Here is a 17667-nt window from a genome sequence, read left to right as displayed (position 1 = left end):
GTAATTCGAATCACTTACTCTTAACAACCAATCTACATGCCTTCCAAGAAAAATGTTTATATTAATTTTTGTCGTACTTTGATCTGCTGTTATTTACTTCCACAAATCCACAGTGAAGACATAAGGCTTATGGCTCGTTAGCCAAGTCGTCAACACTCTCAACTATTTATCATTTCCAACGAGCGTGTCATCCGCTTGTGTCATCTACTACGTGGGTGTATAAGACCATTCAACAACCCTCTGCTATTCTGTGTACAATGTGTGGAAAATTCTACAATTATATTATGATCTTACATAGATTTATACTGTATATTTGAGATTTTTATAACATTGTTTTGAAGCTTTCATTAAGACGGCAGCTGTATTTAACACATTGAACGCCGTAGTGGTCACCGGTGACCGACGTAAGCGGAGGATTTGCCTTCAACAGTTTTCTATTGGCAGTCAAAGACTTAATGATCTCCGAAGTAGGTCTATTAGAGGACCCGGTGCCCCTTACTGGTGCTGAGGGTGGTCACCGGGATGGTTTTAGTGAGGTAAAAATCCCGCACTCTCACTCGTCTTTTATTCTCAGAAAGCTAGGTGCCTGTTGAAGGTTTCCCCCCGTCTTAAAAAAAAGATACTTAATGATAAAGAGAAAGGATTTTTCTCTTGTCAAATATGTTAATGAATATATATTACGAGACTATTGTATACGAATTAGGTATTTATTTATTTAATACACATAACGTCTGCGTTTACAAGCAAACTTAATACGATTATTATGTAGTATTATTTAGATGATCTAAATTTCTAAGTAGACTATGTTATTACTAAGAATAATGACAATTGAAAAGTCCAATAATAGTCTACGTTTTCGTGTATAACTACAATCTACATAAACCGCCAGACTGTTATAAATATACTAAACACATTTGTTATTGTGACTAAAATACATGAGTTTAGGTTTTCATTTACGACCGAAAATGGAACGTTGACTAAAATAGAGCGGATTTAATCATTTGCAAAGCATTTACTTAGCTGGTTGCTTAAAATGTACGTATAATGTTACTGGATTATTCATTGGGGAATCCATTGTGATGATGAGGGCATTTGCATCCAACTGACCTTAATATATTGAGTGCATTTTAGTACTTTAACATGTTTCTGAAGTTAAGTATACATTTGCGCAGTGGCAAGTAGCTTTACGCCTTATAAGTGGTTTAATGTCCTCAGTAGATTTTCTAAAAATCTCTTTTACAAAACCCCCCTTGCGATTTAAGAAGGCATGTGAGATTTTAAATTCAAATTAATACTAGATATAAACTTTTAATATTTAGTTCACAAAAGGCACTAAAATTGTTTGTGTGTAGACAATTCAATTATTATCTAAATGTTGTCTGAGGAATATGTACGGGAAAATACTAGAATGAAGATAATATTTTTGAAAATTGTGTACAAGTGGGTGGAAATTCGCTATTAACTTTCTATTTGATGGGTAATGAGGGGCATGTTACTGTCAAACTTATAATATGATTTTTTTATGTAATAGAGGGCAAACGAGCAGACGGGTCATCTGAAGGTAAGCGATCAGCACCGCCCACATCAAGAGGAGTCCTACGTTGCCGGTCTTTTAAAAAGGAATACGGAATTCAGAAATACCGCCGACGACAGCTCATTTCACAGTTTTGTTATGTGAGGCAGAAAGTTTCGTGAAAAGCGCACAGTTGTGGCTTGCCAACCATATGATGATGGACGTGCTGTCATGTAGCTCGATGGCGAAAAGATGCGGCAGATATCAGACCAAACAATTTCTCAGAGCATTCTCCGTAGTATAAGCGATAGAAAATGCACATCGATGCTAAATCTCTAAGTATTGCCAAAGTGTTAAGCCGGTTTCAAAGGGGTACTTTGAAACTGAGGTGAGACGACCAACGGAAATTTCTTAGGATTAAACTGAATCAGATTAAGTTCAACCCAATCTGAGATTCTCCGTAAAGAAGTCTCGATTTCAGAGACAAGTCTGTTTCGGTTTTCGATGACGTTTTCCTGAGAAATGTTAGCGCGGCTGGTGTAATAGGCATCACCTGTACTGTCATCCGCATAAAGGTCTCAGCACACATATGGGATCGGAAAGGGATCGTCACCGTATCGCCTCGAGCCGTTCAGAATGGTTTGTATTAAACTCCCTACTGCAACGCACACTAATCGGAATAATAACGTAATCGCCTCGCCTCGGAACAGGCTCCGAACTTGAATTCCCGCGCTTACGGCTCATCGTCCCCGCGCTTACGTTTCTCCGTCCCCGCGCTTACGTCTCTCCGTACCCGCGCTTACGTCTCTCCGTACCCGAGCTCACATCTCTTCGTCCACCCTTTCCCCTTTCCCCTCCCGCGACGGGACGGCGAGGCGTAAGCGCGGTGTCGCATAGCCGTAGCCGAGTTGACGTACAGGCGCTGCTGATACGCTTTCGTTACGTGCATACGGTAGGTTGACGCCTGGTTGACAGCGAGGCAAAAGGCGTTACGGTTACGATCCCTTTCCGATCCCATATGTGTGCTGAGACCTTAACAATGAATGCCGTTGATTTGCATTTTTTTTTATGAATACATGTAAAATACATGTAACATGGTGGGTTTATTGTTACTCATTTAGTAATACTTTTTATAAGAAATACGGTAAAATGGGGTAAATAGAAACTCAGGGGGTGAATAGAAAAAAAAATTATTAGGATTATTAGTTTCTTTTCATGTTTTTGGTTTTAATAGAGCATTTTTGGTTTTAATAATGAATTAATAAAAAATATTTTATTGGTGTAAACAGTTCTAAATTACGTGAAAACATAACAAAATGTTGTTCCTATTCACCCCTGATTTGTTTCTATTCACCTCGTTTTACGGTACCACACTTATAATAAAAGAAAATGTAAGGATATGAATCTAGATATTTGTCGTAACATACTGAGCGTCCTTTGTTTTAACTAAGAATCCTTTGCACTTGCAAACTTACTAGGTAAACTAATAGAATTCAAACGTTCAATACATGAACTTGAAATTGAGTTACATAGTTTAGAAATAGTTACTTTGATCCTTACCACGTACGTATTGGTTGAATATTTAACTTTAATCAATATAGCAACAGCAAGCGTTACCGTCGTTTTAATCATATTACACGTCAGCCCTGATTTTAGTTAATTTAATAACTTAAAATCCACGTCTCAAGTTAACCTACATTTTGTTATAAAAGTGACAAGTTAATTCTGAAATTTCAATTAATTTTGTACAAGGCATATTTCTGGAACATGATCCAATAAAGAATTCGTGCCACATAGTTAATTTCTTTGCTTTTTGCCTTTAAATTAGCTAAGTAATAGAAAAATTTGAAAATGGCATCATGTACTTTGAAGTCAGAATATAAAGTCTTCAACAATTTTAGCAAACGCACATACTTGTAAAGGAGATGGCTAAATGACTGACCCAGGCATAATAACAAGAATACGAATTTCACGCTATCCCGTATCATTTAAATATTCACTTATGAATTATTTTGTGTTTAACTAATTCTTATAACTTGGTGAACAAAAATTAACAAAAATAAGTTTCATAATTGATTTTTTTCTGTTGTGGTTTGACATGACAACACGGAAGTAGGTACTGCAAGCTATTATTAGGACATTAGTTTCCCCGAAAATCAAATCGAAATAATTAAACGAACATCAATTTTTAATAACGGTAATATAATGACTTTTTTCTGAAACCAAATAATTGTAAATGTTTTGATCGACACAAAATATATATTTTGTATAAGATTGCACAATCTTACTATATATTTTGTGTCTGTCCTTGGTTACTTTGTGTTCATTATCTAGTATAAGCAGAATTGTTTACCTATCTACCTCATATATAAATAACTTTCGGCTCAGGTACATCAAAACGCGTCGATAAAAGTTCACAGCAATGTTGTGGTTTGAAGTTTTTGTAACGTTGTTTGACGTAGGAACGCTACTTTATTTTCAGGATTATGCAGATATGCCAAGTTTCTGGACCTTCTTAATTACAAAATATCAATTTTTAATTATGCGACTTTATTTATTGCTAGGTACCATATTTATACAATATTTATTTGTACGGGTTACGACGTCCATACTTTGGTTTAGCCATGTCCTTTGTTTTATTTCTCTTTACCCTGTTACTTCTGTTATGTTTGATTTTAGGTTGAAAATTATTCAACTCGTAGAAATACACAAATGACAAACCAACAAAAAAATGCTAAGTGAGAAAAAAAGTAGATAAACAAAAACATTTCGTTTGACAATCAGTGAAATTGAATCGGAAAACAAAACATAACCATTCATTACGCATAATATCCAATTACTAAAGAAATACACAAGAAACGTATAGGTAATCTGCATCTTGTTTGTATTTGTATCCTGTTTCTTCCATTTCTGTATTAGCTATTATAATCATATGTAAATACAGTCTACACACTCTGTTTTCGTAGTAAACCCACAAATGGCTGTGCGGTTATTTCACACCATCTCTTTCAAAACATAATTCGATCTAAATAATGTTGTTTTGTTCCATTTCTTTCCATGTAACTGGTCATTATGGTCGATAATTCTCCTCATAAAATATACTAACACTGTTTACTAACACACGGTGTTTACTAACACTTTTTTTTACTAAATAAGTAATTGGAAGATAACGATAAATAGTATTCGTATGAGAACTGCGGATGTCTCTAAATATTAGTATAAATTTGATACTATCTTAAGTTAATAAGTATGTTTTATCTTTGTTCCAGATGGATAAACCGAGAGACTAAAGCATATTGATGCTGCAGAAACCTGGGACCTGTGTATTACCCTCTCACATCATGAGTTCTCTCAGTGAGGTCGCAAATGTGACGGACAACTCCTCGGCTCCGGTCGACCCCACACTCATCTTCGGCCCACAAAGAGACCCCCTGTTCATAGTACTGCCTATAACAATAATATATTCACTTATATTTGTAACCGGGCTACTGGGCAATATATTTACATGCATAGTGATAGTAAGGAACAAAAGTATGCACACAGCTACAAACTACTATTTATTTAGTCTAGCTATCTCAGATCTTCTTTTACTTATAAGTGGAATGCCACAGGAGATGTATTCAATATGGTCGAAGTGGCCGTATGTGTTTGGACACAGTTTTTGTGTGATAAGAGGTCTAGCGGCCGAGGCTTCGACGAACGCCAGCGTTTTGACAATAACTTTGTTTACTGTGGAGAGGTACCTCGCGATCTGTCATCCATTTGTCTCACACAAGATGTCGAAGTTGTCGCGAGCTACGAAACACGTGATGTGTCTGTGGGTGGCGGCGGTGATGCTGGCGTTACCTCAGGCATTACAATTCGGGATCCGGGAGCACAGAGGAGTAGCCATGTGCCTGCAAACAAGAGTCATCATAGAACACTCGTTCGAAATATCAACGTTTTTCTTCTTTTTAGCACCAATGGTGCTGATCACGGTGCTGTATTCACTAATAGGGCTGAAACTGAGAGAAACAAGTATAAGCAAAGAGCAGTCACAGAAAGACTTCGAATCAACAATGAGATACACACATAAAATAAGTCGGAAACACAGCCAGTCCACAAGGAGAGTTGTGAAGATGTTAGGTAAGAATATTTTAAGTAGTTTAAGAATTTAGTATGAACATTAGCTTATTAGTACAATGATCATATCGATACAAAATTCATGAATATTCCATAACCATCTGTCACAATCATGAATATTCTGCATTTATCAACCGGCGGTCATGTTCAAACAACTGGGTATCTCTAATAAATGAAAATGCAATATGCGTCATGTTTGATCCCATTGGCCATTTCCAACCGATTTTCCATCTATTAAGTTAATGAATTGCCTCAATGCACATTCACCAAATGTGCAAAGTCAAGTTAGTATCAAATTTGTAATTTAATAAATGTGCATTGATATGTGATATGATTTCTATTTATAGGAAAGATGGTTATTTTGTATAGGGTTTTGAATTGACCACTTCATCTCCGTTAGCTTAGTTTTAACTAAAATAGTTAGTATTATGAACAGACCTTCATAAAACTCAAACATGTTCTCATGATTTTATTAACCAACGCGAAATATGTTTTGACTTCTATAAAACAATATACTTTATAGCTTAACCTAATACACGTAATGGCAGTACAAGACTCATAGTCATAAAATCAGCCAATTATTAATTACATCTTTTGAAGTTATGAATGCAGTTTACACGTATGTCATCAAAAACAATATACTTTATTAATTTCACTGATAATGACAGTACAAGACTCCTAGCGTTATAAAATAAACTGAGTGAATATTAAACTATTGAAGTTTATTATTACAACTTGAATATTATTATCGTTCCTCAGAAGGTCTACTGCCAATAAACGTCCGTATTAATAGTTTATCACATTTGGACTCTCGCTCAGGAAATCAAATCAATATTTTATTAAAATTGCATTCTTTAAGACATCTAATAAAGAGATACTATATGAATGTCTTAATAAACAGACGTAGTCGCGTAGAAAAGACGGTACAAAATTTATTCTTGTCTATTTTTTATCCAGATGTTTTTAAATTTTACTGAGGAGACTATAAAATAGTTTACTATAACTTGTGAAAAGTGGTCTTTACTGTGGTAAACATACATTACGATGTGCATTCCCACATAATTGAATAAAATAACCTCGTGGTTTAATAATTTTGCATTCAAATTTCATCATTTTCGCCATGAACATAGATTAAAGTAAAACTGAGTTTCCTTTGTCCAACAGTGACAGATTTCCGGCTGAAGATGATAAAATAAAAACAATTGCCGGATCTAAAAAAAAACTGAATTTCCTGGTTGAGCATAAACTTTCACAGTAAAAAAATGAAATATTTCAACGAAAAGTAAATAAATTATGTTTTAAAAAAACGTAATAAATATTTGACAATGAAAAATTTGGGTAAACTTTAGGTGTTATTAAAATGTTAATTTAGTACATTAAACTTAGAACGTTATAAGTAGTTCATGCTAATTATATTTACAGTAAAATATGATGTTTAGCCAGCTATGAATTCAACTCCGAAAAAAAAACAGTAAGAATGTTAGTCGTTATATAAGTTTTTAAACTGAAATGGTCACTAACACTAACATTAGAACTTAAAAGGGGATATTTACCATGTTAAGGTATTAATTTCTGAGTTTGATCATGGCGATTGCAACAGTGCCGAAATATCGGAAACTCACAGAAATTAATAACCATGGTAAATATACCGTTTTAAGTTCTAATGATAATGTTAGTCGTAGTAGTCGTTATTATTTCTGTTATTTATTGGATATGCCTGTTATTTATAGGCTTATATGAAAGAAAAACTTTGAAATTCTTGCGAGAAAGTTGGAAATAGCACTCATGTGATGCGTGGGAGGGCTAGGTACTTAGTCGCCGTAGAAGTCTAGAAAGTCATAAGTGGTTACATATGTTGTAGACGACTTTATAAGACACGTGTACATAACTATTTAACTACATAATGGTCCTTAAAAAGGTCTCTGAAATAGTCGTAGTTATGTTTTCCATTTGAATACAATGCTAGAGGTTTTTTTACGATTTAAAAATAATGTCTAAGTTTTGCTTACAAAACTCTTCATAACATTTTTATTTCAATTACAAAACGTAAAGATTCGATTGAAGTAATTTTACGATGCAGCTTAGAGTATTTTATGTAAATACTTTAGAAAAGAACAGTATTAATCAAGAAGAGCTTATTGCAGAGACAGTATACCTCGTTTAATAAAAATGCAAAGATATTTTTTTACAATTTGCTCCAGAGAATTGAATACATTAGGATATTGTTTATATTTTTGTTGTTTTTTTCACAGTGGCGGTGGTGGTGGCGTTTTTCATTTGTTGGGCGCCCTTTCACGCTCAGCGGCTCGTCGCGATATATGGGACCACTGAGAACCACTTGGCACGGTCACCGATACTCCTCTCTGTGTACTCTTTCCTCACCTACAGTTCTGGTGTTTTCTACTACATGTCTACGTGCATCAACCCCATATTTTACCACATAATGTCCAATAAATTTAGAGACGCTTTCAAGGTAACTGTTCACCAACTTCATGCAGTCTGTTTTAGACACATTAATATTAATTATACTCGTATCATCTACATAAATACGTTATGTAGATTTAAGTATACAGATATGTGCAGAACGTCTAGAAATGCAATTATGATATTTTAAGAGCAGTTATATTTGTTTTTTTATGGTATAGCCGGTAAATGACCAGACGGATCACCTGATGGTAAGCAATCGCCACCGCTCATAGACACCCGAAACACCAGAGGCTGTACAAGTGCGGTGTCGGTTTTTTAGGCGTTAGGAATTTAAGGATTGTTGGGGCATCGGGGATTGGGAAGATTGGGAAGGTAATTGGGCCTTCGGTAACCTCACTCACACAACGAAACACAACGCAAGCGTTATTTCACGTCGGTTTTCGGTGAGGCCGTGGTATTACTCCGGTCGAGCCGGCCACACTTAAGGACTTTTATTTAAAGATTTTCATTAGGCTTTGTACTTAATTGAGTAAAGTTATATAATAAGTGTAAACTATATTTCTTTTAAGACATTTAAGTATAAATGTACTAACGAAACGAACGACATTTGATTTAATTCTTCTTCTTTAGTAAAATCAAGACATTTGGGTCATAATTTCTTTATAATTTGATGTATAATTTCTATCTAAATAGATAACAGTTTTAGTAAACAAAGAAGGTTGTAAAAATTCGAGAATATTGAGGTTAGCAGACGCTCTGTTGCAGAACTCCGTGATGCTCTGGTGCTGCCGGTCGAGCGAGAGGGCGGCAGCGAAGCGTTGTTCATACACAGCCATCGCCTTCCAACGGAATCCCACGTCCAGCGGTACTGTGCATTCAGGTTATTTTACAACATATTTACACATATCACTAAAAATGTCTGAATTCATTATATTTTTTCGAAATAAGAATATTAAACCCCGCTTTGAAATGCAGGAAAATGTTATTTTATCGCCGGTCGAATTTTTTGTGGTTTCTAACCCAATATCCAGCTTTCGAAATCATATCTTTGTTTAATAAATAACATATAGAATTATCCAAAGAGTAAATATAAAATGATTTAACCAGATATTTACATATATTAAATTACACGGTAGAAAAATGCTATGATAGGTACTCGTACCTACCTATGTTTCGGCAGATTTGTTTTGTTAACAAAGTTGATGTAATTGTATGTGGTAATTCCAAAAACAGTTACCCTCTTTTAATTAACATAATAATGCTTTCCAACTGTGGTGGTAATTTCTAGCCGAACGAGATATTTTCAACAATTTCTCACGCGTATTACCTATTGAGGATTATATTACAAAAACAAAATATTTTAACAAGACCATCCCTTTCCGTATTCACAGGTAATTCACTGAAGAACTCGTTGCGACAGGAGCCAAGTATCCGCAACAAGTTGAGGCAAGACAGCAGAGACCGGTTCCTGCCGACAGTGCACGTCTGCCACAACGGCAGGACCATCGTAACACCCCCACTCCACGATTACAGGACCTGCAAGAACCACTCCTACCAACAGGCCCTGAAAGACGAGATTATTAACAATAGAAACTCATACCTCGACACAGCTCTGCGATTAGCAGACGAAAGGCGAAGACCATGCTCCCCAGTCTGCTTCACCTACCCTTCATCCCCAGTCGAAACTATCACAGTCACCCCTGACGGCATAGTACCAATAGAAAGTGCAGATTACTCAGCAGATGAGCCTGAAAAGTACCTTAAGGAAATTAAACTGAGAATAATACAACGTGAAAAAGAATATGGATAAAATTACTTCTAAAATGTGAAACCTAAATAATGGACATGAAGTGAACAATTTTGTCAATTTTTTGACGTCGACATCGACCTACTATGTAAATAATAGACGTTCAAGATATCGATGCAAACAATAACTTGTTTTAGTGTAGTTTTAATATTTGTCGAATTGTTATATACATTTTTGAAAACTGAATTGTACGTGCCTAAGTAAGTGAAATTAATTCAGGAAATGTGCTCATAAAAAACCAGTTCCATTTACAAAGCGAGTTAATTATTTATTTTAGTATTTTTTTAGTTACTTGAATAAATTTGTTAATTCTAATTGGTTCATTTAGATGGTTATCTAACTTCAAGAAATGTTAAAAACTTTATTTCATTCGTGGTAAACGATCTGGGTCATTTTACTGCTAAAAGTAAAAATGTTTAACAAAATGTATTTTTCTATCAATTACCATGACTTTACGAAGGTAGATAAAACAAAACACTATATTTTGCAAATTGTTGAGAAAAGTTTCAATATAACATTTTTGTTAATATATTAATTAATAGTTTCTGAACAAAACGCTTCAATAAGAATGTTTTTATTGCCACCTTCAGTTATATTGATAATATTATTCTTTGTGATACATTAAATCATGGAAAAGACTACATACATTTGTTTTAAGTTGTACTTTTGCTAATTTTGTTAAAGTAAGCTAACCATTTTGATTGTTATCAAAATTCGAAAATCTCATTTTAAGTATGTCCATAAATATTAGATTTTACGAAAGTATTAATGTCGTGAGTCCAAAGTTGTACTTAATCCTAAGCTGAAACCTTTTTTCAGAAAGCCTTTGTCATTTTAGGCTTCTTTTGTGAATGAAAATTAGAATAGCAATTACTGTGAAACCAGACTAACACAGTTATATTTTTCTTATTTGTGATTATAGTTACTCGTGGGCAAACTTAGACTAAATTAATCTTATCTATTTTGTATACTATAGACGTTTGAATCATTATTAGTTTCTCAAAACTTCTTCGGGGTTCTGAAGTTAAAATGTTGTTTGACGACGGCTTAAACCGCGAATGAAGTTACTTAACAATTGTTTCACGTCAGATGATAACGTTTTATTCGTGAGTTTCGTTTACTCAAGAAAAGGCCAGAAGAAGGAATTATAATAGTTTTCTTTACGTTAAACGAAAACGAAACGACAGCGCGTTCGGCACTCTGATTGGTTGTCATTAGCGCCGTCCAATCAGAACGTCGAAAGCACTCTCGTTTCGTTTTCGTTCAACGACAGATTTGTTAGCATGATACTTGGCGGGCAATTTGTTCGCAACGGCACTCGTAGTGAGATAAAAAGCACTTTGTTCCATTATAAGAGCTGTCTCCTCATTTGGTTCTTTTCTTTTATAAAGCCTGTAAAGAAACCAACACAACAAAGTAATCTGAAAATAATGAATTCTACAAAATACACTTAAGGTTCACAGCTATTCTAGTTTTCATTTAGTCATTTTTAAAATATGAATGTATTTTTATGTAATTTTAATCTTTTTGGGATAGGACTTTAATGTAAGTCCGTATTGTGAGACTGAGATTAAAAACTAACGCATGTTACAACAAAATGCGAAGGAGATAGTTATAGGTATTTACTTAAAGCTTTTTCTCATTATATTTTAGTGTTTTTTATTTTTATTATATAGGTATAATTGTACTTTTTACCTCTGTACCCTTAGTACGAGTTTGTTTTACGTTAAACGAAAACCAAACGAGACCGCGTTCGGCGCTCTGATTGGCCGGTGCGAATGAACCAACCAATTAGAGCGCCGAACTCGGTCTCGTTTCGATTTCAATAATCGTAAAACAAACTCGTACTAAGTCCTCTGTAAATACCTCAACAACGATACAAATGTAAATAAAATATGTTCTAAGTTATGTATACTCGTACGTAAATCCATCCAATCCAGTTTCTGATGTATAAATGTTCTGTTCGTACGAAATATTTTTGTGGAAAGGACCGCAAATATACTGAATGAATGGTTATATCAAAAACCCCGGGCGCTTTAGAACAGGGGAGAGTATGAAGTAAATCTTTTTAAGTTTACTTTAAAAGTTACTTAAAAAGATTAAGTTTCCTTTAAAAGATTCGTTTCGTTTCATTTCTTTTGTCGGTATGTTCACTACATACCGACAGAATTAGTTCAGGTTTTATTATGACTGGACATGTTTAGTGATTCCAATCTAGTAGAGTTCTTTGATATCGCTAGGTCATGATAAGGGTCTTTGAAGTTGGTCAAATAAACATTGAATAATACATTTATTCACTCATCTGTTAGATACAAAGCATTTTATGACAAAAAAATTTGTTTTGCTACAAAAACACCAAACTCGCAATAAGTATGAATACAATACATTTCATAATATAACGATGAACAGAATATTTAAATTTAATACGGTTTTGTAACATTATTTTGTTTTTATGGAAACCACGCCGCCTATGTATTAAAAGTACTATTTTAATACTTAGGCATATTTGTTAATAGTGTACGCTGCACAAAGAAAATAGAATAAAACTAAATATTACGTGATTTAAACAATAATAAAAATGGGTAAACATTGTTTATTGTTTGACGACTTTTATTTTCGTTCCCCATCTGTGACCTTTGCACAAGTTTGCTTTACGTTTACGAGATCGAAACGAAACCACGTTCGATGCTGTGATTGGTCGGTTCCCACTAATCAACCAATCAGAGCGCTGAACGCGGTCTCGTTTCAAACTCGTTGAATAAAAAGAAAACTCGTACTTAGCCCTCTGTATGATCGGCAGTTGGATTGACAGCGTTGGATCCCTGAGTCAAGTAAGTATCATAAAAGAAGGCAAAGACGAATTCTTAGTAAGTTAATAAAAAAAAACTTTGTGTATTTAAGAGTGAATAAAATAATATGAAGTTTTTAAAAATAGGCACTGTCATGGTGGATCAGGATTCAATATAAGGATCTTCGTGTCTCGCGAAACTTTATGGAATTTTAGCAACTTTACAAAAACTACACCATTATCGAGACGACAAACTTTCAACAAAGTCAGATTAAGTATCTCTTAGCACTATTTAATTACTTTAATATTAAAATACAGTGAGGACTCATAATACATATTGGCGTATAATTAGTCAGTGTTACGTTTATTAGGTAATTTTTTCAATAGTCTAAATACATAAAGAAAGATAAGTCAAAACGTTTTTGGAATTCTTAATGTTTGACATTATAGGTTGAATATTTTCACATATAATGGCTCCATAAATATTACTTATTTTTACAATACTGAAAGCCAATCTTCTAGAAATAATGAATTGGCTTTTACTTTAGTTTTGCCGTCTGTTATTTTAAGATCTAGTCAATTAAAAGATACTAAAATAAAAGTCGCGTAGTAACGAAAATATATTGGAGCTGTAAGTTTGGTTTGGAAAATTCAGCGTCTTTTGGTTATAAAATTTCATTACATAACTTTTGTGTATATTAAGATGTAGGTAAATATGTATTGTATTTCACCCTTATATGCAAGAACAGTTTAAATTTTATTCCGGAAACCCCACGGGTAAAGGAATTACGTGTAATATCTCGGGACACCATTTCTTTTAAACTAATAAACCTTAAATTCCGTACAATGATAGTTGATAATGATGTACAATGATACAATGACACCGGAGAAAGAACTGAGACAGATTTTATCCCGAAAATAATCTAGAACTATATAGTAATGTGAAGTCATGCAAATCTAATAAACTTAGCATAAACACACATCAAGTAGGATTAGAAGAAAATAATGTTTTATTTCTGAAGATACGACTAAAATGTTACCTAAAGAGAGTAACAAGATAAATGACATTACCTCGGTAGTCGGTAGTCTACTTATCTAACAGAAAGTAATTCATTACTTAGTTTGCCTTTCAAAGCAAAAGGAGCATGGTTCTAAAAATATACTCGTTCCCGGTATGTGAAATTTTTATACGGGTATAGTTAGTTGTTGGTACAACTAGACTATTTGTTAGAGGAAATGGAAGGACGCAGTTTGCGTCTGCGAGTTTAACGAAGTTAATAATGGGTCTTATGAGGATGCGAGTATACGAGCGGGTTGGATCGTCTACTAGCTTATGACTTATGGCTTCACCCATGGGAAATAGTTGAGTTTTAATTTGTATTATACTCTATATTCTTCTACTTCACTCCCTAGATATTTAAAAAATTCTGAAAAGTTAGTCTTAATAAAAGAATTGATGAGCCATGTAAGTGAAAAATAGTAGTCGTATGCGGCTGATGTTCATGAAATTAGGAAAGATTTGAAAAGTAATATATTGGAGGATGGTGTGGGTGATAATATATATTGGTAGAAGTAAAACAATAGTTTCTTTGTAATAAAATTATTGTTTATTTTCCTTGTTCATATTATTTAGTTAGGCTTGATGGGGTCGGACATTTCCTATTGACTACTCTGAGAAGAAACAGTGACTTTCAAAGTGTAAATATAGTAAACGAAGTACATGAAAGATTAGCCCTTATCTTATTGTAATAATATTCACTGTTATTATCTCAAACTCAATAACAAATTCACAAGACTGATTCTAATGATTGCGATCACAGAACAATAATTATCGACTGACAGTATTCCCAGAAAGTGTGCTATGTTACAATGCTGAACTTCAATAGATCTTCTCTTCTCTTCTCTTCAACAGACGTGACGTCACAATTGAAGCGCGCCGTCTTTAATCCTTTTGTTGTCAATTTGTTTTGTAGTAAAATGAAGACCCGTTCTAATGACCCTTCCGACAAATATATAAATGCTTACCTTTTTTGCGGGCGGGGGAAATCGAGGATGAGTCAAAAGGAAGTTTCAGACTCTTAATGACTAAAAACCACCCCGTTCTTATTCCTGCTTCGAGCACATAATTTCTTCTTTCATATTATGCGCCTATACACATACATTAGAAAAATGTTTATCTTTTACATGATATTGTTAAGCTATTTTATTCCAATAAGTAACTATTTATTGTGAACAACTGACATCAATGTGTGTTGTGGTAGTGAGGCATAATACGTGGGTAGTAATGCGATGTCATATAAAATGTACTCATGTAAACAATAGGCCCATTTTATATGAAAAGTTTTTTTTATTAAGATGCCAGAGGCATTCTTATTTGTGTTGTTTTCAATGAAATGATAAAAGTTTGCACCAACTATTTCAGTTTAGGTTCGGAGAAAAATGTCTTCATTGAAGATATTAATAAATTTGCTAAAGTAACGTACTTATTATATAAAGTAGGTACTATCTCCAAAATTATGAACACAAACTGCTTATGAAAACGAAAGGAAAATAAGAAGAGACGACATTCGACTTCCTGCTGATACGAGAGTACCTATTAAACAACAGGTGTCAACACAGCAAGCAACAAGTGAACAAAACGAAAAGTTTTGCTTATTTAAAATTAAAAGGTAATTTTCATTTTGAACTTACATGTACGATTCACAATTTGATTAAATTTTCCATACTATATACGCACAATTATACAGTAGGTAATTTTTAAACGAAATTGGGCGTGGATTCGAATTTGGGTTAGATATTCAGATCGTGTAAAGTATTATTAAATAGAATTTTAATGCTGAAGAGATCGGTGTGACGTATAATTTTATTATAACTTTCGTGAGACATGCTTTTTTTTAAGGGGAAAAATCATCCAATGATTTTGTTAGGTAATTGACTAAAAACCACCCAGTTCCTACTCCTGCTTTTCTAGCCTGAGCCCCGATAATCCCGCTTGGTAGTCCGCAGCTCCGGCCGTGAGTAATTAATTATTATGTTATCGGCTTACTCACGTAACTGTTTGACGAGGAATTCTACTAGTTTCAAGCCATGCTAGACGCTCATATTCGTGAGCTGCATTTCGCGACACAAGATGTTTATCGCTCTAAGCTTAGCAGCAACATAATATTATGTTCGTTACGAGATAGAGTACATATTATTGTTCACAATGACATTACAGGATAATTGATGTTTCATGTAAACGTTACCGTACCATTACATGATCTTACTAAACACAGCTGATGTAAAATTACAATATCAACTGACTTCTTGTATTACAATGTCATATTATCATATCATTGAACGCTCGCTGTGTAATATTATACAAGTAGTAACTTACATTATAATTGCGAAAGTAAGTTTATTTGTTTTCTCTTCGTACCTCATTTTCTCAAACAATCTGGTTTAAATTTTGCATACTTAATATAATAATTTATGTGGAAAAACCGCAGGGCAAAGTTAGTTATGAATTTATTTAACGTATTCGGTGATTTATAATAAGGGTATAATATGTATATATGATGACTGTATTTAAATGCCGGATTCTCAGAATTTCATAAGATAGCATCACGCTTTTTTATCCTCGTAGCCTTTCACCCTGTTTCAAACTAAACTATAATGTTGGTTGAGGTGCATCTCTGCCATGGAGCACCCTCTTTTACCAGCTATGTTATGAACCCAAAGTAATTTGTAATTGCCATAAATTTCACGCTAATGTTGAGGCAACATCAAACACGTTCTTTAACTTTGCTTTTGTGCATATTGCGAAAAATTCATATTTTTTTCACGTATTTAACTAGTATTTTTGGGTTCAAAGTTTTCCATACAGCAATGCTTCTTTGTTTTCTTGGAACAATCTTTAGAAAGGCGGGATCGTTTTAGAGACAGGGCCTAATGAGCGTGGTAAATGATGAAAAGTATTTTTTATTATGTCTACTATATTTAAAATATCTTTATAATAATACACTTGGGAGCAAAGAACACTACTTTTTTACAAAATGTTCTCATTTTATCAGAAAATATTTATCTTTCTTTGCTCCCAAGTGTACTTTGATTGAGACTTAACGTGTGTAACATGCGCCACATAGGTTTCCTTGTGAAGTTGCGTCTTTGTGTTCGCGCGAAAAACCGACAGCCGATGGATCAACCCCGAACGCTGCGCGAGCGTTACATGTAATGCTCGTACTGCCGTCCACACGTAGAATTCGTGTTACATTACACGGTGGATTACATTACACGTTACACTCGTCTGGACCCGGCTTTAGGATCTGCGCATAAACTTAAGTTTAATTTCGTTTTGTGTTATTTATTATGTGTTATGACGTGAACATGTAAAGGTAAGAGCAATAGAGTTGCCGACTACTGCTGACTACGTCCATCAGATATTAAATTATTATAGGTAGAAAATTTTAAATGAAAATCAAACCTACATAATTATATTAAATTCTATAAAGGAGTAGGTAGGTTTCGCTCTTCATTATACAAATCTTATCAGGATAAATTGATTGAAAATTATTGATCCATGTTCATTGATTATCATTCGGTTAAGTAGTATCTCTTGTAGTATAGAATAGAATAGTTGTAGAATCGTAGCAGATTCCAAGAACTCTAAATTTGAAATTTGTAATTTAATATACCTATTTGGAATTTGAAGTAAAGGTAACTTAAGGTGTAAGTATAGAGTTAAGTGAGATATTAGATTAGACTGATACAATACTGTCAGTTCAAAGGCCTTTGAGGGCAATGCCCTGGGTGAAAGTAAAGCAAAATTAGATTATTTTGAAGGAGGAAGTAACTGTGAGTATAGGAAACATATATATATAATAACTATATATGTTTCCTACATAGTACATACTCGTATGTATAATTTACTTTGTAAGTATCGTATCATCGTAGGCCGCATCATCAGTTACCATCAGGCGAGATAGCGGCCAAACGTCGACTAAACATGATGCCAAAGTGACTGCCTCGTTG

General features: G+C 34.0%; 1 protein-coding gene across 3 annotated transcripts in view; it reads left to right on the top strand.

Moving 5' to 3' along the window:
- The window catches only part of LOC118264923 (pyrokinin-1 receptor), an 86793-nt gene extending 74323 nt beyond the window's left edge, over positions 1–12470 (top strand). For 2 of the 3 annotated variants that reach the window (XM_050706047.1, XM_050706048.1), the window contains exons 2-5: positions 4783–5638; positions 7888–8108; positions 8828–8942; positions 9454–12470. In XM_050706047.1, the coding sequence (XP_050562004.1) occupies positions 4813–5638; positions 7888–8108; positions 8828–8942; positions 9454–9872 (1581 nt within the window). In that variant the 5' untranslated portion in view covers positions 4783–4812 and the 3' untranslated portion in view covers positions 9873–12470. The remainder of the gene's footprint in view (positions 1–4782; positions 5639–7887; positions 8109–8827; positions 8943–9453) is intronic. The other variant, XM_050706049.1, reaches the window with a different exon arrangement.
- Positions 12471–17667: the final 5197 nt, after the last annotated feature.

This window comes from Spodoptera frugiperda, chromosome 28, assembly GCF_023101765.2.
Source record: "Spodoptera frugiperda isolate SF20-4 chromosome 28, AGI-APGP_CSIRO_Sfru_2.0, whole genome shotgun sequence".
Classification (NCBI taxonomy): domain Eukaryota; kingdom Metazoa; phylum Arthropoda; class Insecta; order Lepidoptera; family Noctuidae; genus Spodoptera; species Spodoptera frugiperda.
Note: the sequence above shows the minus strand (reverse complement) of the source record. Positions and strands in the feature narration are given on the sequence as shown.